Source organism: Brassica napus, chromosome C7, assembly GCF_020379485.1.
Source record: "Brassica napus cultivar Da-Ae chromosome C7, Da-Ae, whole genome shotgun sequence".
NCBI lineage: Eukaryota > Viridiplantae > Streptophyta > Magnoliopsida > Brassicales > Brassicaceae > Brassica > Brassica napus.
Genome location: NC_063450.1, coordinates 17,948,959 through 17,967,552, shown reverse-complemented (window position 1 = coordinate 17,967,552; position 18,594 = coordinate 17,948,959). Strand labels below are relative to the sequence as shown.

The 18,594-nt window shown below is 34.2% G+C and overlaps 1 protein-coding gene and 1 long non-coding RNA gene across 2 annotated transcripts; both read left to right on the top strand.

Moving 5' to 3' along the window:
* The first annotated feature begins 7,478 nt into the window (after positions 1 to 7,478).
* LOC111202961 (selenium-binding protein 3) lies at positions 7,479 to 9,657 on the top strand. The gene is made up of 7 exons (XM_022696288.2): positions 7,479 to 7,660; positions 7,780 to 7,975; positions 8,070 to 8,297; positions 8,410 to 8,641; positions 8,728 to 8,835; positions 8,910 to 9,182; positions 9,264 to 9,657. The coding sequence occupies exons 1-7, from the start codon at positions 7,543 to 7,545 to the stop codon at positions 9,543 to 9,545; spliced, it is 1,437 nt and encodes a 478-aa protein (XP_022552009.1). The 5' UTR covers positions 7,479 to 7,542; the 3' UTR covers positions 9,546 to 9,657.
* A 6,194-nt stretch (positions 9,658 to 15,851) lies between these two features.
* Positions 15,852 to 18,185, top strand: LOC125590276. The gene is made up of 2 exons (XR_007326606.1): positions 15,852 to 16,429; positions 16,560 to 18,185. It is a non-coding gene; the product is annotated as an uncharacterized LOC125590276 (long non-coding RNA).
* The last annotated feature ends 409 nt before the right edge of the window (positions 18,186 to 18,594 follow it).

Genomic DNA, 18,594 nt, shown 5'->3' with positions numbered 1-18,594 from the left:
TTAATCTTAGTTAATATAGGGTCCCAAATATAAACATAAGCTGCACGTAAAAATATACACATGAAGACGAAATCAAAGAACTAAATCTTTCTGACAAGATTCAACATTTACTAAATACCTTCGGTTTAAGCCTTCTTGCAAAATCTTCAAGAGGTTGAGCCTGATTTTGAAGGTCATCATCCTTGGCAAATATATTTACCTAACCAAGGAAAGAAAAACAAAAGTAGGATTCAATCATAATCGGGAAAATATATAATCGAAACTGCTAACCTATACAAACTTGTATGACAAAAATTCTAACCTGAAGTTAATATATAGGTCTGGAGTAAACTCAAAGAATATTGCTTTCGACCAGTCTTGTGATCAACTAAAACTTGTTCTAGCCTAAAAATTCTAATATGTTCTCCATCTGATACGATACATCAATATAACCACGTAATACTTGAAATTATTATTCCAATAAAACATCAGAGTATCTCATCGAGCTCATGGAAAAGAAGTTTCGCGACATCGCTGAGAAAATCAACATTAGGCATAACTGGGAAGTGAAAATAGTGAGTGAAAATAGCATTATTTGCCACATATTTATAGTAGTGGACCGATGGATACCTGAAACGGTATAAGGTGGGAAAGTATGCTTAGTTCAACATAGTGAATACCTTTATTAGAAGTGATGATAGATGTGACGGAGGCTGGATGAACTCTTCTTTTTTTTGAGCAAAGGCTGGGTGAACTCATGAAGCTCTAAATTAGAGTTCATACGGAACGTCAGCATGATTGACAGAAAGGCAAGAGTGATGACGACCCGTAATTTGCTAATTATCAATATTGGTGGGCTTGAATGATAATTTGGTCGATTGAGTGTTTTTACATAGGTCCATTTAAAAATAAAACAGTTGATTTTCATAAATGTATATTAATTTCGGTCATCAATGTACAAAGTATCCTTTAGTCTAGTATAAATGTTGGCGTTTATATCACAGTAACCCGGATTTGAACCACAAACTTGACATTTTTTACATTTTTTAAAAGTGGAGTCCACTTACCTTCTAACGTGTCGCATCAGGAGTGATGCAACTACCCTATTATAACGTAGATTTCAAGCTGATATAACTATTGTGACCCAAGGGGTATTGGAAAGAATGAGAGTACAAGAATATTTAGACTATAGGTTTGATACGAAAGAACTGAGAAACCTTGTCTTTCTTTTTGGTTCTTATTTTTAAATGATTGGGGAGGATTATAACGGCGATATGATTTACAGTGTATTATGTGCCATTAAAATTGTCTTTAATGCCTTGATTTTTTTTTTTTTACGTTATGGTTTAATTATACTACCTTGGTCTGGATAATATTTTTACCTTCGATTTTTGTGGGCCTATTGTCTCTCTATCGGAATTTAAGATAATAGACTATGTTCTTGGACCAGGTTTGAAATATCAATATCTTACTTTCAAACCAAATTTGGCGAATACTTGCGTCTGGAGTAGTCTCTGTAATAAGATTTCTCGCTTAGGGAATGGAAACTTGTCATCAGCAATGAAATATACATTTTAACATATATGGATATATTTAAATACATTGTCAAGATATGGAATATAACCGTGACACAAATAGAAAATAGTTTCATGACACTGACAATAACACGGGACAAGGTGGTCGATTGATACAAGGGAGATAGGTAGGATTACAAGTAGAGCAGACGACATTTTGGCATCCTCATTTTATAAAGATTTGCTTTGGTTAGAGCAACCTAATTCATGAGATACTCTTTGAGGTTTTTATTAATATTTAAGTATAATGTAAGTAAAAAATTAAAGTTTAATTTTGAAATAAAAATTGGATACATAAATAATTAATAAGTGTTGGATAGGATTCATACCAGAAAAAAAAAAAAGTGTCGGATAGGATTCATACAAAATTCTTATAAAATCTTATTTGAGAACCCATTTCTTGCTTTCTCTTAATTTTTTTTTTTAAATACTTAAAGCTCTCAATGAGAACCATGGGCGAATCTAGAATAAATATTTTGTGGGTGAAAAAATTAATAATGTTCTAAGGGGAATCGAACTTGAGCCATAAGAGGGTACACAACTCTAATAAACTAACTCATCTAGCTGATTTCTTTTGTATATTTACATTCAAAAAGTTTAATATTTATAAAATTACGGGTGCATACATGCCGCCATAGCACTGGCTCCGTCCCTGATGAAAACCTTCCATTGGAAATGTTCTAAACGTTAGCAAAAATCTCGACCAGCTCTTACTCGACTGTTGATATAAAACTCCACGAATAGTAGAAGTGACTAAACCACATCAGTTCATGGACCATTTCGGTATAAAGTATAAACTATATCTAAGCTTATGTGTTGGGTCAAGGGTGAATTGGTGGTGGTTGTTCAGACAATACTGAAACGTGATTAAAGCTCCTATTTAAAATCACGTAGGTTTTGTACATTACTAATCATTTGTTGCAAGGATAGTATTTCTTTTATTTTTTTTCATATAAAAAGATCACATTCCACTCTCACCTTAAAATAATACACTTACTAGGATAAGATCCGCGCCTTGCGCGGGATTAAGTTATTATTTTTATTATATTTTGGAGAATGAAACAATAGTTTGGCTTCATTTGGATTACGGGTGTTCAACCCGGATATCGGGTTAGTTTCGGTTCGGTTCGGTTTTTTTCGGTATTTGGTTAGTAAAATATAACTACTATTCTAAATCAATATTTACTTTGACTTTAGTCTTTCACATACTTTTGAAAGATTTCAACTGGACGACTAAATTGATCAGCCAATCTTGTTGCTTTAAATCATTAGTGTTTATATATATATATTATTTAGTTTGAATATTTATTAAATAAAAATTCATATGCGTTATATTTTATGATCATTTGTAACTTATTATAACAAAAAATAATCTATTGATCACAAAATTTTCAGAGTGGGAATATTCAAATTTCTAATAATATATAGACATTTTGAAAAATTCAAATATAACATATAAGAAAAAATATAAATGTTTTTATTATATATTTAATGTGATTTTTTAATATTTTCAATAATATAAAATTAAAAAAAAGAACTAAGACACAAAAATTGTTATCAAATATTTATTATTCATAATAATTAATTTTCATATATACGTTAATCATATAAGGTAATTTCGTAGCTTCTAATTAAGGAAAGTGCAAAAAAAATTTTGGTAGATTATTTATCAATTAGATAGTTAGTTTAATAAAAAATATAATGTAAGTCAAGATGGACCAACCTATTTTTCTAAGAATAGTATATTTTATATAGTCATTTATTAAATGAGAATTTATAATCATACAGTTCTATGATCATTCATATCATTTTATAACTGAATATTTAAATAATCGATAACAAAAATTTCAATGTGAAATCTTTAATAAGTTTATAATTTATAAATGTTTTTGAAAATTCATTGAAAGTTTTAATATTAAAATATTTATGTAATCTTATGGTATATAGTATAATCTATATATATATATAAATATATATGTTTTATTATTAAATGCTATTTTTTACTCATATGGTTTTAAAATAATGTGTATCTTCTTATAATATTAAATAAAAGTTCATATTAATACAATTTTATGATCATTTGTAACTTATTATGACAAAAAAAATAATCTATTGATCACAAAATTTTCAGAGTGGGGATATTCAAATTTCTAATAATTTATAGACGTTTTGAAAAATTCATAATATAACATATAAGAAAAATTATAAATGTTTTTATTATATATTTAATGTGATTTTTAAATATATTTTAATAATATAAAATTAAAAAAAGAACTAAGATACAAAAATTGTTATCAAATATTTATTATTCATTATAATTAATTTTCACATATACGTTAATCATATTAGGTAATTTCGTAGCTTTTATTTAAGGAAAGTGCAAAATATTTTTTGGTACGTTATTTATCAATTCGATAGTTAGTTTAATAAAAAGTGTAATATAAGTTAAGATGAACCAACCTATTTTTCTAGGAATAGTATATTTTGTATAGTTATTTATTAAATAAGAATTTATAATCATACAGTTCTATGATCGTTCATATCGTTTTATAACAAAATATTTAAATCATCGATAACAAAATTTTCAATCTGAAATCTTTAATAAATTTATAATTTATAAATGTTCTTGAAAATTCATTGAAAGTTTTAATATTAAAATATTTATGTAATCTTATGGTATATAGTGTTTAATATATATATATATATATATATTTATTTATTTTATTATTAAATGATATTTTTTACTCATATGGTTTTAAAATCATGTGTATCTTCTTATAATAAAAATGTTAAACCAATTGATCATTAATTTTTAACATAATAATTTTAATAGTTTTAGTCATTTATTGTCGTTTTTAAAAATTCAAAATATAACATATACGAAAAAATCTAAATTTTATTTTTATAGCTAATTTGATTGTTTAATTTATTTTAATAATATAAAATTAAACAAAAAAATGATGGAGGAGATATACATTGTTATCAAATCTTTATTATTAAACTCATTAATTGTCATATATATATTAGTCATTTATGGTAATTCCGTAGGTTTTATTTAAGGAAAGAAAATATCATATCATATCATTATATCATATAGTTTGACCAACTTATGTATCTAACAACATATAAAAATCGAATGTGGACCTACTTATTTTTCAATTGAATGTAATTGACTACCTAATTTAGTGCCACCTATGCATTGGGGCCTCTTTTAATTAATACAAAATTGAGGTTACATCTTTTCAAATGTTCCTCAATTAATATATAAGGGATATAGAAATCATTGCATAATATAATAATCTTTGAACAATATTGATGACTAGTTCAGCTTCGGATTTTTGGTGAGGTAAAAAACAAGCTCTTTATTTATGGGAATAGAACCCAGAGCAAGCAAGTTTATGCCTTACCCTCGCCTAATTCCAGGGCCGATCATGGCAAATCCGGATGAAACAGTCGCTTAGAGTTTTCAATTTTTTGAAGAAAATTACATAGATATGAACTCCCAAATTTTTTTTAAAAGACCTCTAAAATTGTAAAAAAAAATTTTCTTATTGAAATATTTATTAAGGGCTTAAAGATCCCAAAATACTAATTTCTACCACAAGGCTGCCACTGCCTGGATTATTATCTTCAAGGTGAAACGTGTTTGAAAAAAGTATATAAACAAGCTATAGTAGAAACTAAGAATAGCATCCGTAAAACAAAATGATTTGTAACGTACAAAACATGCATGATTTTAAAATTGAAGATGATGCTCCAGTAGGTATATTCGTTTAAATATTTTATATGTAAGGTATAAGAAAAAGAAAAGAAATATTATTCGTGAAAAGTTATCAATAATGTCCAAAACTACGTGAAAAATTATCAGTAATGTCCAAAACTACGTGATTTTAAAAATATGATGCTCTAATACACAGTGTTAAAGAAAGCGATGGTGACTTAAAGCAGACAGCGACCCAACGCTTATCGCCTAGAATGATTAAGCGAATGCATTATTAGTTAGGTGACTAATAGATGTTAATTAGGATTTAAGATTTACCCAAAAGTTTAGAGTTTACCCAAAAATTTAGAATTTACCCTTGAATTTAGGGTTTAGAGTTTTACTCACTGTTAACAATGTTTTAAAAAAGTTTTTTTTGGCAATTACTACTACTTTTTATTCATTTTTTTTTGAGGTGAACCAACCAATAGTATTTTGTTATTTCATATTCAATATCTTTTAAAAAATAATAATAAGAATTTGGAAAGTTTATTATGCTTTAAAAAAAAGATAAAATAAAATAAAAATAGTAGTCATTGTCAAAAAAAAATTGAAATATTTTTAACGCCGTCAACAAAACACTAAACCCTAAACACCAAACACTTAATCCTTAACCTTAAACTTTAAACTTTTGGATAAATCATAAATCCTAGTGTTTACTGTATATGATTTAGGGTTATGATTTATCCAAAAGTTTAAAGTTTATCCAAGGGTTTAGGGTCTAGTATTTAGGATTTAAGGTTAAGTGATTTAGGGTTTAGGATTTATCCAATGGCTTAAGATTTATCCAAGAATTTAGGGTTTAGTATTTAGGATTTAAGATTTAGTGTTTAGTGTTCATGATTTAGGGTTTAGGATTTATCCAAAGATTTAGCGTTTATTTAAAGATTTAGTGTTTTGTTGACGGTGCTAACAATGTTAAAAAATAATTCTTTTTTTTGACAAGTACTATTATCTTTTATTTATTTTATCTTTTTATTTTAAAATATAATATGACTTAGCAAATTATTATTATTTTGTTTTTTTAGAGATAGTGAATATAAAATAACAAAATATTATTATTTGGTGAATCTACAAGTTCACCTTATGGGATAAATCCAGGTAAAATTCTTTTTTTTTTATTTGTTTTTACTTTAAAAAAAATTGATAAATTTTCATTAGTTATTATGTCAACGATGAACCTAATGGATGAATCCAATAATTATTCTTTTTAATATAAACAAGCTAGAGTATAAATACTAAATAGCATCCGCAAAACAAAATGATTTGTAATGTACAAAACTTACGTGATTTTAAAATTGAAGATGATGCTCAAGTAGGTATATTTAAGGTATAAGAAAAAGAGAAGAATTCTGTGACAAAAAAAAAAAAAAAAAAAAGAGAAAAAATATTATCCTTAAAATGATTAGTAATGTCCAAACCTACGTGATTATACCAAAGGTGGAACGCAATCAAGTCGTGGTATTCATGTGGTAATTTTTTGGGATTGTTATCAAGTTGGTGAAGATGATTTCAGAACCAGAAGAATAGCCAGCATTTGCAAGTTATTTGGAAGATATAAATAATCTGAAAGAGAGTTTTTTTCGAGTAGAAATCTATGTACTAAGAACGCAGAACAAGAAGGCGGATAGCTTAGCCCACAGTACTAGGAAGGAAACGTCTTTTGTAGTTCACATGGATCAAGATCTCCCAGTGTGGTTCACAGAGTCAATATGAGTCTGTAAAGTTGATGACAAAAAAAAAATGACTAATGAATGATGTAGAATAATGCATTCCCTAACGATCCTGTAAAAAATTATCATTTACAAGGAATAATAATTCCCTCTCATTTCCATTTCGTTCTTTTTTTATAGAGAATTAAAGGACAAAATTATTCCTTGTTAAATTTGAGAAGAAATAACCATTCTTTTTCATTCCTGCTATTTTATTTCCGTATATTTTTTTTCTGTTCGTTTCTCTTGTTTTCCGAATGGTCACTAGTCAGACCCATAGATTCGGTTTTTTTTCTGGGAACTAAATTACCACAACTTGGCAAGTTTGGGCATGGGATTCGGTCCAAATGGTTTATCAAAAAAAAAATGTGGAACACATGGGTTTTAATATAAGAAAAAGACAAGAAATATTAATTTATCCGTAAAACAAAATGATTAGTAATTTACAAAAAACTACCTGAATATATTAAGTATAAATGCGAGCCAATAACGAAGTAGGAACATCACTGCATAACTAATGACGATGAGCAACCACGGTGGAGATTGCTGCAAGAGCGGGCCAGGTTACGCCACGCCTCTCCTCGCGATGTCTGGTTCGCGCGAGAATCTCATCTATGTCGCTGCCATATACACTGGTAACTAATATGAACTTTATAAAATATAAATTCTTGAATCAAGAGTCTTATATCAAATACGGTTATTAAGTAGTAATATCAGTAAATATTCAAACTTCTTTGTAACGTTTCTTGTATAGGAACCGGCCAAGACAAGCCAGATTACTTAGCGACAGTAGATGTTGATCCTAGTTCGTCGACATACTCAAGTGTCATCCACAGATTATCAATGCCTTTTCTTGGAGATGAACTTCATCACTCAGGCTGGAACTCCTGCAGCTCTTGCCATAGTGATCCTTCTTGCGAAAGACGTTATCTCATCTTGCCCTCGCTTCTGTAAGAAACTAAACAACGAACAACATCCTTTCCTCTGTTGTTTTTTTGGTTCTGAAAATTTATTTGTGATCTCCTCTGAAACGTGTTGGAAAAGGTCTGGCCGCATCTACGTGGTCGATACAAAAACGAACCCAAAGGAACCATCTGTGCACAGAGTTGTAGAGCCTGCTGAGGTTCTGGAGAAGACGGGATTGGCTTACCCGCATCAGCCACACTGCTTAGCTTCCGGAGATTTGCTTGTTTCTTGTCTTGGGGACAAAGATGGAAACGCAGGAGGCAGTGGGTTTCTCTTACTTGATTCTGAGTTTAACGTCAAAAGAAGGTAACTTCAAGAATAGGTTCATACCGTTTCGTGGATTGCAAGTCAAAAAGAGCAAAACCTAATTCTTAATTAGAACTTTTAGTAACAATTTTTTACTTTTTTTTTTTTAAAGGTGGGAGAAAGAAGGAAGTAGTCCTTTGTTTGGGTATGATTTCTGGTACCAACCTCGGCATGAGACGATGATCAGTACCTCTTGGGGAGCACCGGCCGCGTTTACCAAAGGGTTTGATCTAAAAGACGTCTCTGATGGCTTGTATGGAAAGCACCTACATGTCTATAGTTGGCCTGAAGGCGAACTGAAACAGATACTTGACCTTGGTGATAACGGGCTTTTACCCTTAGAGGTAAACCATAGTCTCCCAACTAATCTCAGCTTATAGATACTGTTTTCTTCACCCAAAAGTAACCAAACCGTGTCTTCCTGGTGCAGATAAGATTCTTGCACGACCCCACCAAAGCTACGGGATTTACAGGATGTGCTCTGTCAAGTACTATTGTGAGATTCTTCAAGAACGAGGATGAAACATGGAGCCACGAGGTAGGTTTACTTATGATGAATCTTGTTGATTTAATTTCTTTTGATTTATCTTAACAACAAGCTCCAAATTCAAGGTGGCCATCTCGGTGAAACCTCTGAAAGTTGAAAACTGGATTCTCCCGGAGATGCCAGGGCTTATTACTGACTTTCTAATATCTCTTGACGACCGGTTCCTCTATTTTTCCAATTGGCTTCACGGAGATATTCGTCAGTACAACATTGAGGACCCGAAAAATCCTGTTTTGACTGGACAGCTACATGTAGGCGGGCTAGTCCAAAAGGGAAGCCATGTCTTTGCCTTGGGAGAAGAAGACGAAACCTTTCAGTTCGATGTCCCTATGATCAAGGTACGCAGCAAAAAAAGTCAATTCATGGTCCTTGTTCTACACGGTATTGCAATTATTAGTGGTTTTATTGTTTTTTCGTAGGATCAACGTCTGAGAGGAGGTCCGCAGATGTTTCAGCTGAGCTTAGACGGGAAGCGACTGTACGTGACGAACTCGTTGTTTAGTGTTTGGGACAAACAGTTTTATCCAGAACTTGTGGAGAAAGGCTCACACATGTTGCAGATTGATGTTGATACGGACAAAGGTGGTCTCTCCATTAACCCTAATTTCTTTGTGGACTTTGGGTCCGAACCGGATGGTCCTTCTCTCGCTCATGAGATGAGGTATCCTGGCGGCGACTGCACCTCCGATATCTGGGTTTAGGTTGGACACTAAACTTACGGTTTCTATGGAAGTTGTCTTTTACTTTTATTAATGGGTTTGTGTGAACACAATAAATGTTGATACTTCATATGCAAAACACACTTGTGAGTAATGATGCCCAAAGCCGCAATGAAAATTAAGCGAACAAAACCTTGAAGAGTCCAAATGAAAAACTATAGAGCTCGCCTAATTGATTTCCACAATACTAGAAATAAAAAGGATAAAACTGAAACTAAATCTTTGAATATGTTGGTTTAGCAATAAACAATAAATGCTTTTTTTTTTGTTTTAGTAAATGTTACTCTGTATTATGCACTCTTTGATATCATTACGGTGGCACTATACTATAAGTTGTGGAACGTAATTCTCATTAGAGGTAACATAGTACAATATATACAACTCTAGTATCTTCCCTAACTAGGGTTTTATCATTTACAGTATAGTCCTTTCCATATATATCTTCATTCCTCAATACACCCCCTCAAGATAGAGGGACTCTAGTGATTCCAATCTTAGACGTTGCTGTTACGAATTGTTGTCGGCTTAGTGGCTTCGTTAAAGCATCCGCAAGTTGGTCCCTTGTTGAGATGTGTGCGACACGAACCAGTCCTTTTTGAACCAGACCCCTAATGAAGTGATAATCGATGGCAATGTGCTTCATTCGCGAGTGAAAAACAGGATTTGCACATAAATAAGTTGCACCAACGTTATCACAAAAGATGACAGGGGAAACTGGAACCGTAATACCAAGTTCTTGGAGCAACGAGAAAATCCATCGTACCTTGGAGGCAGTATTTGCGACTGCCCTATACTCTGCTTCCGTTGATGATCTAGCGACCCCATTTTTCTTCTTTGAAGACCACGAAACCGGTGTTGATCCAAGATAGATGACATACGCATTCGTGGAGACGTAGTCATCACTATCACCTGCCCAGTCCGCATCTGTGAATGCATGAAGTGTAAGAGGAGAACCTGCTTTCATGAAGACACCATGGCTTGTGGTTCCCGCTAAGTAACGCAACACTCGCTTAACTGCCTGCCAATGACATTCCGTAGGTTGGTGCATGAACTGGGATAACCGGCTCACCGCAAATGAAATATCTGGTCGAGTAAACGCCAAATACTGCAGACTGCCGACTATGGAGCGGTATTGTGAAGCATCCGACAGAGGAGGACCATCGTTCAGTTTCAATTTCGCAGTTGTTTGCATCGGAGTATAGACAGTCTTCGAATCTAACATGTTTGTACGCGCCAGTAAATCCAAGATGTATCTTCGTTGCATCAAATGAAGGCCAGCCGACGATCTTGTGACCTCAACACCCAAGAAATAGTGTAGGTCAAAAGGGTCTTTTATGGAGAATCGATGCGCCAGAGACTCAAGAACAGAGGACACTAGTCGCGGATCACTACCGGTGACAATGATGTCATCTACATATACAAGAATGTATGTTTGATGATTACCGATAATGTGAATGAACAGAGACGTATCCGCTAAGGAATTCCGGAAGCCAATCTGTAACAGGTGATTCTTCAACGCCATGTACCAGGCCCGGGGCGCCTGTTTGAGACCATAAATTGGTTTCTTCAATCGACATACATGTTGCGGTCGATCTCCATCTACGAACCCTGGTGGTTGCGTCATGTAAACTTCTTCCTGTAATTCTCCTTGCAGAAACGCATTATTGATATCTAACTGCTTCAATGGCCACCCTTTATTCACATCAATATCCAGAACTAATCTTATTGTTGTTGTCTTTATCACAGGACTGAAAGTCTTACCGTAATCAACTCCATACCTCTGTGTGTTACCTCGTGCGACAAGACGAGCTTTGGGTCTTTCCTCTTCTCCATTTGCCAAGTATTTGGTAGTATAAATCCATCTACAACTGACCATATTCTGTGAGGGATCAGGTGGAACCAAGTCCCAAGTCCCATATTTGATCTGTGCGTCATACTCGGTTGACATAGCGCGACGCCACCGTTCGTCTTTGAGTGCCTGAGCAACGGTTCTGGGTTCACGATTAGTTTGTTGTCTGGAAACAGTGAGAGTGAACTTCTTGTTTGGTTTAAGAATTTGATTCTTAGCTCTCGTCTTCATGGGATGTTGGTTCAGTATCTGTTGTTCATTGATATCGGATGTGGCTGTGTTTTGTAGGTTTTGGGAAGTGGAAGATTTTGACGGTGGTGAAATTTCAGGTTCACTGGTTTCAACGGCACGGGTTTGGATATTTGGTGAAGATGATTCAATATTCTGTTGTGGGTTTTGGGCTGTATTTGTGTGGTTAGGTGTCTGGGCCGTGGGTTGCGGCCCATTTTCAGTTGGAGCAGTGGGCTCAGAATTAATGGGGGAGAAAGAATGTGACGGAGAGTTAGAGGAAGAAGGCGATACCTGAGATTGTAGAGGCGACGGCGAGTCGAGGTGTGGTTGCGGGTGAGGATCCGAACACGGGGTCGTAGAAGCCGGCGGAGGAGCTGGAGTTTGGACAGGGACCCGAGTAACAGGGTGATGATCTGGAGCTACGGAGATCATGTCGTGAGCTTCAGAAGGTGAACTCGAGCTCGTCGGAGACTCAGAGAACGGAAACCTTGATTCTTGGAAGGTCACATGGCGTGATGTGCACAATCTTCCTGTTGGTTTATGGAGACACAGGTAATCACTCTGGCTCGTCGAGTAACCCAAAAATACACACGGTTTTGACCTGTCCTCCATCTTATGTTTCGTATAGGGTGGCAACCATGGGAAACATAGACAGCCGAAGACTCTGAGACGATTGTAATTTGGAGTCTTCTGAAACAGCTTCTGATAGGGCGATTGAAACTCTAAGTTTGGTGTTGGGAGGCGGTTGATCAAGTAAATGGCCGCGGAAAACGCAAAAGGCCAATAGGTCTTGGGCATTTCGCTTCAGACAGGAGAGTAAGACCAGTTTTGACAACGTGACGATGCTTCCTTTCAGCAACACCGTTGTGTTCTGGAGTGTGAGGAGGAGAAGTAAGATGAGAAATCCCATGCGCTTGGAGGTATGCTTTCAAAGCCAAAAATTCTCCACCATTGTCAGAGAATAGTGTCCCGATCCTGTGTTGAAAACGATTTTCCACTAGTTCCTTATAGGCAACAAATATCTCCTTGACCTGAGATTTTAGTTTCAGTGGATAAAGCCATGTATATTTAGTGTAATGATCAACAAGGACGAGATAGTATTTGAATTGATCTGTGGATAGTATAGGAGATGACCAGACATCTGTGAAAATAAGCTCAAGGGGTCTTGTTGAGGTTAAACTTGAAGTAGAAAAAGATAGTTTGTGGCTTTTATTAATCATGCAATCTGAGTAAGACAATGTTTTTGTAGAAATTGAAGAAACAGGCAGAGAAAACTGAGAGATAGTTTTGTGAAGAATGGAAAAGGAGGGATGACCCAAGCGAGAATGCCAAGAAGATAAAGGAGCCTTAGGAGATGGTGAAGCAAACATGGCCGCAGGTGATGACTGTGTTGTCGGCCATTGATACAGCTGAGCTTCAGCTTTGCCTTGGATTAATCGGGTCTCCGTGTTCAGATCCTTCACCTGAAATGAAGAAGGAAAGAATTCGACAGAGACTTGATTAGTATTACATAGGCCATAGACTGATATGAGGTTTTTGTTAATCTTAGGCACACACAAAACATCATCAAGCGTAAGAGATTTATGGTGAGAAGGTAGTGTAGTAGAACCAGTATGTGTTATGGTCTGATTTGAACCATCAGCGATAGCAACTGTCTCACCTCCTTCGTATGACTGATGCAGGGACAGGTTCTGAAGATCAGAGGTGATGTGGTGTGTGGCCCCACTATCAAGCAACCAGTTATTCGCATTGTAGGATGCTGCAGCAGATACGTTGGCGCGAGGTTGTCCTTGCCATGGCGTGAAAGGGGATTGCTGCATAGTGGACTGAAACGTCTGGAGCTGAGGGCAACGCTTTGCTCCATGGCCCTGAGTTCCGCAAATTTGACACTTTCCAAGGTATGGTCTCGAACCTCGTGGTTGCTGTTGCCAACCTGTGTTGTTGTTGTTGAAATACGGGCGCTGCTGATTGGTATTTGTGTGAGTGCTACCTTTGTTCTTGTTATGATAGGTAGACTGAGATCTCTGTTGCACATGATTTGCAGAGACATGAACAATAGTCGCAGGCACGGTAGAGGCAAGTTTGGCTTCATGATGCAGAAGCTTCTCATGGATTTCAGTGAGTGTTGGAGGTGTCTCACGTCCTTCAATCTGGTCGATCACCGGTTTGTACTCTTCAGGTAATCCTTCAAGTAAAGCATCAATTTGATCCTCATGATCCATCGGCTTTCCCAAAATTGCAAGTTGATCCACTCGAGTTATGATGCCTTGCACGTAGACGTCAATCGTCTTGGTTTCTTTCTTCCAGTACTTGAGTTGAATCCTCAAGTTCTTGATATGTACACGACTTGGTTTGATACCATGTTAAGCTAGATGGGCTTCCAACCTAAAACCAATTGGTTCTAAGTGGAGTGGCCCATCCATCTTATATATTGCTAAGGATCCCTTCCAATATTCGATGTGGGACATTTATCCCTAATACGCCCCCTCGAGATGATGGCTCTTTGAGCGTCAATCTCGAAATGTTCGGGCAAGGATCGATGAGCCGACTTTGGGCTGGATCGATAATGGATCGGATTAGACTGCATGGATCGGGCTCTGATACCATATAAGTTGTGGAACGTAATTCTCATTAGAGGTAACAGAGTACAATATATACAACTCTAGTATCTCCCCTAACTAGGGTTTTATCATTTACAGTATAGTCCTTTCCATATATATCTTCATTCCTCAATATATACGACATGAACTTATGTTAGACGGTTCTATCTAGAACTTCACTCCACCAAATATGATCTTTATAAATTCTTTTCAAATTCCACAAACAAGATTGTGTACAACTTTGTATTAACAGGTGCTTGTCAGTTCATTCCTCTGTATCTAAAATCGAATGGATTGACACACCCCGTGCTTGTCAGTCCAAAACCAAATACTCCCTCTGTTTTTAAAAGATGCATATTCTAAACTTTTCACATATATTAAAAAAACTTATTAAATATGCATTGTTTTTGTGAATAACAATTTTTCATAACTTTTAGCCAATGAAAATTCAATAAACACCATTAATTTTCAAGAAACTTACAATTTTTCATAAAATCATTCATTGAAAAGGTAAAAAATGTATCTTTTTGAAACATTTTTTTTCCAGAACATACATCTTTTAGAAACGAAGAGAGTATAAACTTTATAAATTCTTGTGAATCCATTCCTCTGTATCTAAATCGAATCATCTAAATGTTTCATCCAATGGTTGTTCTTTTTGGGGGGACAAACCAAAATTTTACAGTTCCTCCATAACAACCAGATTGGGAGATGCCTATGTTTTTGTGAGAGTGGCTGTAAACTATGATGCATAGATAATCAAAAGTCATAACTAGCTAGCTATAACTAACTATTCGCCTATTGCTACTTTAAAATCCTAAAATTCGTCTAAACATCATGCTCTTAATAAAATAATAAACCCTTCATATATAGAAAAATTATCAGTCTCACTCTAATTGCTTCTCTTGAAATCCAGTTACAATTGATATATTCAATTAATCTGTTTGTTTTTCTTCTGTTTCTAATACTTATGCTAGTCTAACTCACTTGCAGCTTATTTTTTGTTCTTTCTGAATAATTTTGGATCTTTGGAATTTTAGTACTTGTTTGGCATAATGTGTGTTTGTATTGGATTCTCTTTTGGGGTGATATTCTAAATGTTTTTTAAATAGTGTGGGACATTTGTAAATCAAGGTGGGCTACATTTACTCTATTTATTTAAGAGTGCATTCATTACCTTTTCAAACACATTTTTTTCTTTTTTGTCATGATATGACACTTCCCACTAGAGGGACATATTGTCCTCTTCCAATCCATGTGGTTTTACAGCAGTACTCCTCACGCTTGGTTAAGGAAAGTAAAAAACTTCTTGCTTTTTGTTTGTTTGATTCTATTTAGTTAGTGGGGACCATAGCTTTTAAGTTACAAAAAGAAATTATATATTTTATCTAAAAAGAAATAGAAAGCACGATTGACATCTAAAAAGAAATGAAAGCACATACAAAAAATAAAAGAGAGCGAATATGTATTAAAAGTAACTTTTTAAATTCTCCAATATGTTATATGTGTCATTATTTTATATTATACTGTATAAATAAATATATAATCACATAAATAAATCATTAATTTTTTTCTTTATATTTTGATATCCATATGTATATATGTATTTTAATATTTTTAAAAATTAAATTTAAATTTCATACGGTGTATTTTGATGTTTGTGGATACAGAATTTGTGGATACATTTCTTATGTACACATTTGAAATAGTTGTGGACATATGTTTTGTGGATAGTTTTTTAGTATTTTGTAGATACATTTTTGATGGACAAGTTTAAAACATCCACTGATATGGCAGAGACATCTTTATATCTTTATATATAAAGAAAGCTTTGGATCCCTCCCAGGTATGCCAACAAGGACGCCACGTCAGAAATTCGCGAGTTCCTGTTGCGACACGTCAGAAACGCATCGTTTCATTAAAGTGTTACGGGCTTCGTGATGGGCTTCATGTTGCGTTCGTATGCGGCCCGACAACCACAAGCTTCTACTGAAACCCTAATCAGCCTCTACGCTCTCCTTCGTGTTCTTCGCTCACCTTTGATCGGCGCAGATGCGATCCAGAATCTGTAACGGTTCTCCGAGAGTTAATGGTCTTAAATCGTCTTCAATCGCCATCCCACTACGAAGCTCTCTCCTGCGCCGTTCGGCTGCTAAAACGTGTATAAATATGCTGCAATCTCACCGGTGCGTATCGTTTCTTTATTTTTTGGTTCTTAGATGTTATATGATTGTTTGCTTTAAAATTCTGGTGAATTTCTTTATGTTACTGCGTTAATAGATGTTCGATTCTGAGATGTTTTAAAATCTGTTACAGAGGACATCAAGGAGAAGATTCCCTATGTGGCGTTGGATTATGAGCAGGAGGTTGAGACAGCCAAATCAAGCTCTGCAATCAAGGTGACTTATGAGCTCCCTAATGTGATCAGTAGTTTACAAGGATTAAACTTTTTGGCTGTCCAAATTTTTTTCATATACCTACTCTAAATTTACTGAAGGTTAGAAGAGTAGACTTTTTTCAGTAATTGTTTTTTCATTAAATTTTATACCTTAACTTTTTTATGTTAACACTGTACTTTTTTGTGATCCCAAGGTAATGTTACGTGAGACTTTCAAGATGGAGCATCCTAAGGAACAAATATACTGTTGCTTGGATGCTTGATGTGAGGGGCTCCTTCTCACCTTGCAGGTTCTTTTGTAACTTAGCCTCTTGATCTTAAAGGCACACTGACGTTGAATTTTAATCCAAAACCAGGTTAGAATGTTTACTGGAGACAATGCTATACTTCCTCTCAGCACATACTCATAATTGTTTTATTATCTCAGTTGACATGTTCTTAAACTAACTGTAATACTTGCATTTCACACTAATTCAGAAGGCACTTTATGTTGCAAAAGTTGAAGAACATGAAAAACTACAACAATTACCTGGTAAAACAAGTGCCAGTGGAGTGTCAGTTTATATATTGGCTGTTATTTGAGTCGCTGACCAGTCATTGATCTGTTGCGATTTAAAGGAGGAATGTCGGAGTGAAGATGAGGCCGTTCAGTTTTATTTTCAGAGGTTAACAATGACAACGATGCTTAGGAGGGTAGTTAAGAGGTCAGTGGCTGATTTTGTTTTCTTAGTTACTACGCATCATACTCATGGCATATTAGAAACTTTTTCGTATATGTTCAGTTTATGTTGCTTAGGATGGAAGCCAATGACTAAGAAGTTGAAGTTTGTAGCATGAGTAAATCTCTCTGCTTTAAAAAAAAAAGGTTTTCTCAAATGTTTATGGAGCTGATGTCTTTCTTTTTCTTTTTTCCTGCTTTTGTACTTCCACAATACATATTTTAAAACTGTAAGTTTGTTAATTCTCTCATCAGATCTCATTCGTGTTATGTCTATTTGGCAGCTGAGATTTTTCATTGTTTTTATGAGTTGCTTCGTGTTAATGAAGTAGATCTCAAAAGACCCAGGGATTTCAGAATATTACAGACAAGTTCATGGAGCTTAGTACTAAGTTACTAACAGCAAGATCTGCCTGCTGAGCTTTGTTGTGTTACTGGAGGATCAAGAAGTCAACAAGATGATGCGCTTTCTTGGTGTAATGTAGAATACATTCTTCCTGGCGAAGTCAAGTTGTTGTGAAAGACATTCTCAAGTTCGTGGAAAATATTTGATTGAGCATGTTGAAAACCCCAAGATGCTGTTGAGAAGACAACTATTTAGTATGTATCAGATATTCAGATGGAGAAGAAGTCAAGGATGGAACTTTCAGACATGAAACAATATTGATTACTATGTACCCACACAATACCAATCTTTTTTTTTTGTGTACCAATTATATGTATGTATGTATGTTGGGTTGTACCTAAAAATTTGATACTAAAATATTATACAGATCTTTTATATAATAGATAAACTTACATATTAATAGCAAATAAATTTAAATATTCAAAATAAAATTTAGCTTCAAAATTTAAAGTTTCCTGAGTCAATTTAATTGATCATCAAAATTTAATATGTTCAAATATTCAAAATATTTATATATTTTTGAAATATATATATTTATCTAGGATGAAAGGTATTTACATTATCTTCAAATGAATATTTTAAATTAAATTAGATACTTTAATATAAATATAATATACATATAGATCAATAAAAGTTTTATAGAATAATTACGTATGTCTACATGTAAATATGTATTAAAATATAAATAATGATATTTCAAGCAAAATATTTATAATTTATGAAGATAAAGGGAGGAGTTTTGAAAGCAATACCAAGATATAAACATTGTATGACTATGTTGATTCACTTGGATTGCTAGAAACGGAAGAATATATAGCTTAATCACAAA

Bases quoted from the DNA above. Each gene is read 5' to 3' on its own strand.
- LOC111202961 (XM_022696288.2), top strand. From the start codon at position 7,543: ATGACGATGAGCAACCACGGTGGAGATTGCTGCAAGAGCGGGCCAGGT. The intron at 7,661-7,779 runs GTAACTAATATG...TTTCTTGTATAG, and splicing joins TGTCGCTGCCATATACACTG to GAACCGGCCAAGACAAGCCA. The intron at 9,183-9,263 runs GTACGCAGCAAA...GTTTTTTCGTAG, and splicing joins TCGATGTCCCTATGATCAAG to GATCAACGTCTGAGAGGAGG.